Raw genomic sequence first — 9,596 nt, 5'->3', positions numbered from 1 at the left:
CTACCGAAATGACGGACATCTTGGAAGAGTATTTGTGGCATATTTTCTGTATCACTATTTGGAAACAGTGGCAATGAACATAGGACAGGAATGGCAGCCATCTTGAAAAATGAAAAATGCATCACCATTTGAACAACTGAAATAATTCATATTTGACAGGAATGGTGGCTATCTTTAAAAATGGTGGCCATCTATAATTTTTGAGGGACAGGCATCTTTTTCTATTAACATGTCCTTTAGAGAGTATTTGTATCAAATGTTATGCTTGGATCACTGTTTGAATAATTGATATAATAAGCATTGAATAGCAATCTTGAAAAATGGCCGCCATATTGAATTTTTGAGTGGCCAACGCCTTTTTCTAATATAGTGGCCCTTAGAGAATATCTGTGCCAAACATTTTTTTACTAATCTGCTGCACTATAGCAGTTTGCAATAGTTTTAACATGGAGAGTCTACAGCCATGCTAGCTGTCCTGTGAGGCAGTACTTACAGGCACAGAGGTGCTTTGAGCTAATTGCTAACATCAGCATGCTAACATTTGCTAATTAGCACGAAACAGAAAGTACAGCTGAGACTGATGGGGATATCATTAGTTTTGCAGGTATTTGGTCATAACCCAAAGTATTTGGTAAACTGAAATGTTGACCTAAAGATGGTGTTCTATGAAAGTTTTTTACAATTCAGCCTTTTGAGGAAATGAGTGTGTGTGTACCAACGCACTCATGTCCTCATGCCTTTTCATGGCAATCCATCCAATAGTTAGTCTAGACATTTCACTCACATTTCACACTATAAGTCAGGGGAGCAGTCATTAGAAAGCATCGCCTGGGAACCTGTGTGTTCAAAATTGTGTGCCAATCCATCTAATAGCTTTGATAGATGCTGAGATATTTCACTGAAGTGAAAACTTTGACCTGATGGTGGGGCTCAAGATTAGATAAGGGGATCACCAAAGTCACTTACATTTATCCTGCAGGGATAATTAATATCTGTAGCAACAATCCATCTGGTAGATGTTGAGATATTTCAGTCTGGATCAAAGTGGTGGACTAACACTGCTGATACTGATTAAAAAAAATTATGTTTTTATTTTTCCTTTAAGCGTCCACAGACAAGGTTTTTGAATCATTCATGCATTTTGTTTCACACTTAAAAAAATCTGTGTAAAAACTTTGATGAATCAAATATGTGTTAGGCAGATAGAGATATAGAGTGTGTGTGTGTGTGTCCTACTTTGTACTCGACTGCAGTCACAGACATTAAGCGATCTTGTCGTGAACAATGGAACCAATCTGAGTGCTTCAAAAGTGTGAACCCCACCCATAACACACAGTTGAGTTTTATCCTTTGAAATAAAAAAAAAATTTAAATACTGTACATCCTATTTGTATGAAATGTATTAAAAAAATGTTTCGTAAATTATTCAGCTGGAATAATTACCATTGCCCATACAGTGCATAGTAAAGTCAATTTAGTCAGATTAAGCGTCAATCTGAATCTTGATTTTTTGGGGGGGAAAATCAAGACAGAAAACACAAATATCGGAGTTACAAGGTTCTAATACAGTAGCAAGTCTAATGTTGATAGCAATTAACTGGATATCAGTGAATTATTAACCCAGTTCTGACTGGTGGGCCAACAGTTTTACCAGATTTCACACCAGTACAGCACACCAGACTCACAGTGACCCCTAATGGTGAGATGCTCATATGACAGCCACAAAATGTGACTCAATGTACTGTACACATTATAATGTAAATGGGGACTATTGCATTACATTTGCTCCTTTTAAATACAATACATGCATCTTTTGATCAGGATTAAACAGAACACCCCCCCTGCACTGAGAATAAAATTGCCTTAAATCATATTTTGTGCATGCACATAAACTTATGTAGGCCTATATTATGAATGAAACTTGCGTCATCCACTCTATTTGTCTTACAGGAAAGAAAGTACCTTCGGTTAAATCAAACACTGGGACACTCATTCATGAGTATTAGCTCTCTGACATCAAATAAACTTTGTCCTTGGCATCATTTCAACATCGCTGTGCTGTTTTGATTCCAAAAGTCACTGCAGAGGCTGAACGCAAACACAAGAGAACAAACGTTAAACCAGCTCTGTATTTTAGCTCCTGGAATCTCTGCCACCATGGCTGAATCCATCTGCACATTATTACGGCTATTATCCCTGTTGTCCATTCACACTCTGTGTGTGTACGCCGAGGGTTTTGCACTTTCGCCTATTGAACTTTCTCCCATCCCCTGTAATGACAAAGCAGTGGCGAAGCTATCTCGTCTGGCTGTAACTTACATCAATGAGGATCGCCCCGATGGCTACAAGTTTGCTCTCAACCGCATTGCAAATGTCCACCTGCACGCTCAGGTCAGTACAGAGACAAATGCCCAGTGGGAGAAGGTGCCTGGGGTTGTTGTAATATTCTGTCAGTGGGTGATTTGTTCATGTTTAACAAGGGGAGTGGGGACGACAGGTTAGTTTGCCTTCTGTTGTTGCTGCAATATCAAAACATCCATGTGAAAAAAGGAAGTGACATGCTGATAGATTTAACCAGCCGTGGCCAATCTTCATGTCAGTGGGATCTCATTTGAGCAGATTTGTGTTTTGTTGAGACGAATGACAAACAGTGTGCACAGTCAAACTTCTAATCAGAAAGCACCCCTAATTCATATGTCACAATGTGCTGACTCTCACGCTGGAGAACTGATAATGAAATTAAACTCTGCCTCTTAAGGCCTTACTGTGGTCCCCAGACCCTAGTTTGGGAACCACTGAACTACATTACTAAAGACGTGAGAAATAGCAGCAATTACATTAGTGTGCAACCACTAAAGAATGAAAACAGCAATAAAGATTTGTTGTTTGCACTTTGTTGTGAATGACTGTCATCAGTACGTGTCGGTTATAATAAACGTAACCGTCAAATTGGTGTACAAAATTTCATGTCAAGTTACCCCCCCTTCACGACTCGTGAAAAAAGGACCGAAGTGACTGTTAATAAAAGTCCAGGTCATATGAGTCCAGGACTGCTGGGATAAATCTTACACAACAGGCTTCATGAACTCCATACTGTCTGCTGAAGGCTATCGTAGCCTGGCTGTGGAAAGTATCAGGTTTTAAGAGGCTCAGTTCAACTTCACGATCTGAAAAGGCTTCCATTACGCCTGGTCAAATTGTTGAGATTTGTTTTCAGTGCTACCTCTAAAATTGATATTGCCCAAAGTGTTATTGGGTATTACATAAAGCACCTCCTAAAGGCTTCCTCAAGATGTTACTGAATAAATGAAGGTACCTGACCGAATAGCTCTCAGAAATCTGAGCCTCAAATGTGTCTAATGCTTCTATTTATTACATAAACAAAAATACTGCTGCATACAACAGTACTGTTGGAATGTCTGAGCACACAGCATTATTTGTATATCCTCTCTCTTATTACTTGTGTTTGCAATGTGCATGTCAGGGCCCAGCAGGCAATGTGTATTACCTGGACCTGGATGTCCTGGAGACCAAGTGTCACATAGGCAGCCCAAAACCATGGAGACAATGTGATGTCAGACCATTCATGGAAACAGTAGGACACACACACACACAAACACACACACACACACACACACACACACACACACACACACACACACACACACACACACACACGTTTGTACTTTATGTTTGTACTATACTTGTGAGGACTCTCGCTGGCTTAATGCATTCCCTATACTGCAAAAAGGTTTATCACCTTTATCAATATCACCTTTATCTTGAATTTCTGAAGTGTCATGGCTACTTGAAATCTTACTTATTACTGAAATCTTTTGACGTCATTTTAGCCTATCCCATTGGCCGTTGTTTTTGTTTGATACTAGCAAATTTCTATATTTTCCATAATGTTGTTATTCAAGGAGGTCAGTCTAACACTGTTAGCTACTGATGTGGTTTGGAGGAGTGACCTGGCTAATCGCTACCCTGATGTTACCTTGTTGTGTAGCGTTTAAGAATCTGCAGGCTTTTGTTGTGTTGCCGAATAACAATACGTTTTAGTTTTTTACCGTGAAGCATGAAAATGTCCATATTCAAATGACAAACAGTGTGCACAGTCAAACTTCTAATCAGAAAGCACCCCTAATTCATATGTCACAATGTGCTGACTCTCACTCTGGAGAACTGATAATGAAATTAAACTCTGCCTCTTAAGGCCTTACTGTGGTCCCCAGACCCTAGTTTGGGAACCACTGAACTACAAAAGACTTGAGAAATAGCAGCAATTACATTAGTGTGCAACCACTAAAGAATGAAAACAGCAATAAAGATTTGTTGTTTGCGCTTTGTTGTGATTGACTGTCATCAGTACGTGTCGGTTACAATAAACGTAACCGTCTAATTGGTGTACAGAATTTCTTGTCAAGTTACCCCCCCTTCACGACTCATGAAAAAAGGACCGAAAGCATGAAAATGTCCATATTCTTTCAGTTTTCAGCAGTAAATCCAAGTACCATCCATGTATGTGTAACTGTAAGACAGCATTTCAAACAAAGGTTTAGTGGCAATGCACCACAGCGTCACAGCAGTCAAAAACCCTTTGCCCTTCCGGGCCAAACACCTGCCGACAACAGTTTGGATCCTACCGTTATAGCCTTGCCCCAGGTAATAGCAGAGCGACACCCAATGCACACACAAGAAACAACACCCAATGTCTGATTACTCAAAACAAAATATTTGGCTCCCTTACAGTTTTGCTGTGGCCCAGAGTGCATGGCTGTTCTTAGTTGGTGAACAGTTTAGGCCAGTTTTGCTCTCACGCTGGCCTAAACCTTGTTCTGATTTTAAATCCTTGAACCTTATTCTAGGGAAGAACGGCCAAAATGTCCTCAATTTTAAGGTCTAAAACTTTGGTCCTCGCAAAGATAGAAGTACAAGACATTTAAAGTCAGTTTGTTAGTTATAACATATGTTGCCACTAAAGTGGCTTTGATTGTTATAACTGGAGTTTCTTTGTATTTGTTCCTTTCAGCAAATCTCTGGCAACTGTAACACCACCATTCTCCACACACCAGAGAGATACTCCTACCTGTATAGCTACGACTGCACTCTTGTCCCAGGTAACATTAACATGTCATTAGATTCAGTACAAGGTGCTTTAACATATCAAGGACAATGCTACAATACAATATCATAGGGAGATTTGATACCCAAAAATTGTGATTTTACCATATTGTGACATATTGAATGGTTTTGTAGCTTAAAGAATTTTCATCTGCATTGCATTGTACTGATCATTCAACCACTGGTGCTGGTTAGAATTTCTCAACAAGTAAAATGTAGGAATATCGCTCAGTATACAAGGTTCCTCAGAAAGAAAAAAAATCTAGACATTTCTCTCTGTAGAAATTTCAATTTGTCACAAACAGGTGTAACTAATAACATTAATAATGGCTTTCTGGCACACCTAAATGGATTTGAGCCATAATTATTATAATTAGTTACACCTGTGCATTTCTCTGTATGACAAATTCAAATATTGGCCATGACAAATGTCTATTAGTTTCACCCTAATCTCAAACTGAAATTCTGTGTTTATTTTCTAGATCACTTAAAGCCCCTGAACACAGTTGTTTAAGTTATTTTGCCTGTTTAGACCTCTGCTCAAACTGCAAATATTGTATATATATTTAAGGAATCTTAAAGCTGTAAGATGTTCTTCCGTTTACAACCAATGACGTAACGCTTGTGTGAGTGTACTATTGGTACATTGGGGCTTTATTAAATCATTAACAAGAGATTTTCCAAAACATGTTTTTGTTTACTTAATACTTATAATTACTGCTTTTATTACATGCCCATACATTTCTGCCCAACATATTCTGCGTACAATAACTTGTTTTTTTATTTTTTTGTATAGCATCTTTAAAAACAACAGCTTACAAAGTGCTTTAACAGAAGAAACAAAAGCATAAACAAAACATGAATATACACAGCACTTCAGCTCTAAAGGACAGAAAAAAAAGAAAAGAAAATGCACAAGTAGATCGAATATAAGTGGAAATAGCAAGTTATAGGAGGGCAGTCAGTAAGTGGCGATGAACAGAGAAAAGGCAAAAGGATAAAAGGATAAAAAGACTGCATCACATAAAAGCAAGTCTATAAAAATGTGTTTTAAGAAGTGATTTAAAAGAAGTCACTGATTCACTGTTAGTTTTAATTTCAGTGCAAATGTAACCATTCATCTATATTATCTCTGTCTGGTTCCTGTATAGATCCCCCAGAGAAGCTCCAGCAGACCTGTCCAACCTGCCCTCTCCTGCTCCCTGTAGATAGTCCACAGGCTGTGAACGCTGCCCAGGCCACTTTGGCATCCTATAAGAGACAGTCCACACTGGGTGCAGAGCTCGGAGTAAAGAAGATCACCAGAGCTGCAGCGCAGGTACGACTGGATATACAGTTATTAACTCTGATTGGACAAACAAAGCTCAGGGGTTCATGTCATTGCACAACAATGTGTTGAATGTTACGTTTATTGGGAAATGACGCTCAAGAAAAGACTCTGGCTGTATGTGAGCAGACGGCACAGTGTGCACTGTGTGTGCCAGATGAGTACCTTTACTGCTCCACAAATACCATAATGATACACAAGCTCTGGCAAGGTTGCAAAGAATTACTGAAGGCACTTTAGACCGTACTGTCTGGCCAGGCTTTTGTTTGGGGAGAAAATGAGAAATTGAGTGGTTCGCTTGGGGACAAAAGCTCAGAATAATTAATTCACCTTAGCTAACTTGTTTTTGTGCTCTAAAACCAAGATGATAGCTATTACATTACAGCTACCATGCCGCCTCTCTGTATCTGTCTGTGTGTTTGTATGTTTATTTGTTCTATTTGCCCAATTCTTAGTATTTTATTTTTCCTATTTCAGGTTGTGCCAGTGAAAGCCAGCTTTGTGGAGTACACCGTCCAACAGTGTCCAGAGGGAGTGGCAGAAAGAGGCACCTGCCGGCGACTGACAGTCAAGTCTGACACAGAGGTGCTCAACAAGGAGAGTCAACAGACTCAAAACAAGACATTATCTCGACACAATAAACATACCAAATTAGACAAGTAACAGGCTAAATTAGTGTAACACTCTGATACTAGACATTCCACACAAGAACTGGAGCATATCATTCCAATCTTGATTTGGATACATTGAATGAAGGTGTGCTTCATTCATTTCTGCTGACAGTCTGACACTCTTATGGCGCTAATTAATGTTGTTCAGAAAACTAAAATAAACATCAATCAGCCAGGCAGCATACTGTTTACTATTACTGAAGGAGCTTCTAGAAGTACTATTACTTGATGACATGACAGATTCATTCTTTAGTTTTAAAACTGACGCCACTAAATGGCTGCAGTGATTGATTATTTTATTAAAGAAGCCTGGCGGGTCCTCTCCTCCTTTTTTTCATTTTTTTTCTAGCTGTGACCCAGTGTCTGATAAAAAATTAATAAAACTTCTCATCTTCTCCTCTCAGACTGCAGGTTTCTGTTCAGGATCTGTGCACGGAGACTTAAGCCTCCATCCTGATGTCCGGGTGTCCTGTGAGATGTTCAAAGCAGAGGTACGAGGAGCTTTTAAGAAATATTTACCATAACAATCCAAATCAGGTGTTTTGCCAAGTAGGTTTTCACATACAAGGAATTTGCCTTGGTGTTGTGTTGCATAGCAGTCAATAATATGTTATACAACTTATCCCTTAGTTAATTAATTAAAAGTGGCAACGGTAATTTCTTAAAGCTTTAGTGCGTAACTTTTTTATATTAATGAACGTCCGTTATATTCAAGCCATTGCTGAATGAGTTGCTACAACGCTAATTAAGACTATCAGCTCCATACAACTCTCTCTGTATTTCTCAGTATGGCTGTGTTCAGAAAATGGTGTCGACCGGTGACTTTTGTGCGCAGATCGAGTGAAGAAGACTTCTTCTGAAAAGTCCATCATGTTTTTTTAATCTTCTGTGTCCTCCTTGGTTACAAGCAACTGAGTGGGTGGGAGGGGTGGGGTGGTGTGGGAAGGCTTGTATCATGTGGATGTGCTGACAGTTTTGTTGTCATTACTTAGAATTCCTCATGGGGGAGACAGAAACTACGTACTATAGCTTTAAGTGAGACCACAGATAAAGTTACAAAAAATAGCCATAATCAATGTCCAAAATTAAAATGAAAGGAAGAGAATGCAAAAAGTCTACTTGCTGCTAACATATTGCTATAGTTTTCAGAGCTTTCATGTTCTTTCTTGAAATCTCATTAGATTTAAGGGAATACTTTGTCCTACATGTCAAATCTGACCCAAAGATCCCAATTACAATTATTTTGATTATCTATGATGACAGTACAGTAAATACAGGAGAAGAAAAAAAAACAGCAGAGAGGTTTAACACTAATATCAGAACAACGCATATACCCCTCAAAAAATAACAGAACATCCTAGTGTATTAAAAGATGTAAATTGCAAAAACTTTAGCAAAATGTAAAATTAACTGCCAGTCACATCACACTGTGGAACTGCATTTGGGAATGTAATAACCCACTGACTGGCCAAGATTTAATGAATGCTTTATGCTGTGTTCTTTTTCTGATTTTACTAAAGCAACCTTAAAAATGATAACTCAACTTTCTGAATGAATGCCACTGGCCATATAATTATTTTGTCATATCTTGTGTGTTGTGTCTTTAAATGTATGTTGTGCTCGAGTGTGTTTAAACGCATGTGTGATATGTCAAATTGCACGGTTGTCTGCTATAATTATGTCGTCTTCGAACTCCTTTTCAGAGCTGTGGTGTGTAATGTTATATTGCATGACTGAGACTCTTTTAGCAGCCAGCGAGAGTGAGCTAGTTAAATAAAATGTGTGTGTTATTGTGTCTCTTTGGCTGCAGGATCTGGACATCTTCAGACCCGTGCAGACTCAGGGTCACAAACTCCCCCAAGACCATGCGATCCCAACCTCCCCCACTCTGTTCGGTGACCCAGGAAATGATCTGCTGCCCGTTCCCTCTGACACCACACTGCCCCCTGCTGTTCAACCACTGCCGTTTGACCCCCCCGTTGTGGTAAACCCTTTTATTCCCCTCAGCTCATCTTCCAGTGAGTCTGCTGAAGATGTAGTAAACCAGCAACAGCGACCCCCAGGTGCTGGTCCTTCTGCTTCATCCTCTGAAGAGATAGGAGGCCCCGTGGCACTACGACCACCCATTGACTTCCACTACAAGAGGCGTGACCGCAAGAGACGGCAGGCCCTGGCGGAGACCTCACCCTCTCACAACCCAACCTTCCTGTCTGATTTCCCCAGTGGGTCTTCTCCTTTCCGCTCCTGTCCTGGTCCTGCTCGCTACACCACAGTTTAACTAACCGGTGCTGCCGGTGAGGGGGTGGACCGATAAACTGCTCCGCTCCCTGTCACTGGAGGCTTGTAATAGCCTTATTTTATGATAATGAGAGGAATGCTATCTCTTCTCACTGGCCCTGAAATTACCTCTCTGCTGCTAATACTGCTCCCAAAGCAGCAAAGCTAAAACCATATATGTATTTGAAAATGGCTTC

The 9,596-nt window shown here is 39.8% G+C and overlaps 1 protein-coding gene across 1 annotated transcript; it reads left to right on the top strand.

Annotated features, from left to right (window-relative positions):
• The first annotated feature begins 2,157 nt into the window (after positions 1–2,157).
• Positions 2,158–9,400, top strand: si:ch211-262h13.5 (alpha-2-HS-glycoprotein). The gene is made up of 7 exons (XM_028586597.1): positions 2,158–2,391; positions 3,485–3,595; positions 5,033–5,120; positions 6,276–6,442; positions 6,929–7,036; positions 7,527–7,613; positions 8,933–9,400. The coding sequence occupies exons 1-7, from the start codon at positions 2,158–2,160 to the stop codon at positions 9,398–9,400; spliced, it is 1,263 nt and encodes a 420-aa protein (XP_028442398.1).
• Positions 9,401–9,596: the final 196 nt, after the last annotated feature.

Source organism: Perca flavescens, chromosome 9, assembly GCF_004354835.1.
Source record: "Perca flavescens isolate YP-PL-M2 chromosome 9, PFLA_1.0, whole genome shotgun sequence".
Lineage (NCBI taxonomy): Eukaryota > Metazoa > Chordata > Actinopteri > Perciformes > Percidae > Perca > Perca flavescens.
The sequence above is the reverse complement of the archived record's forward strand: the minus strand, read 5'-3'. Positions and strand labels throughout refer to the sequence as shown.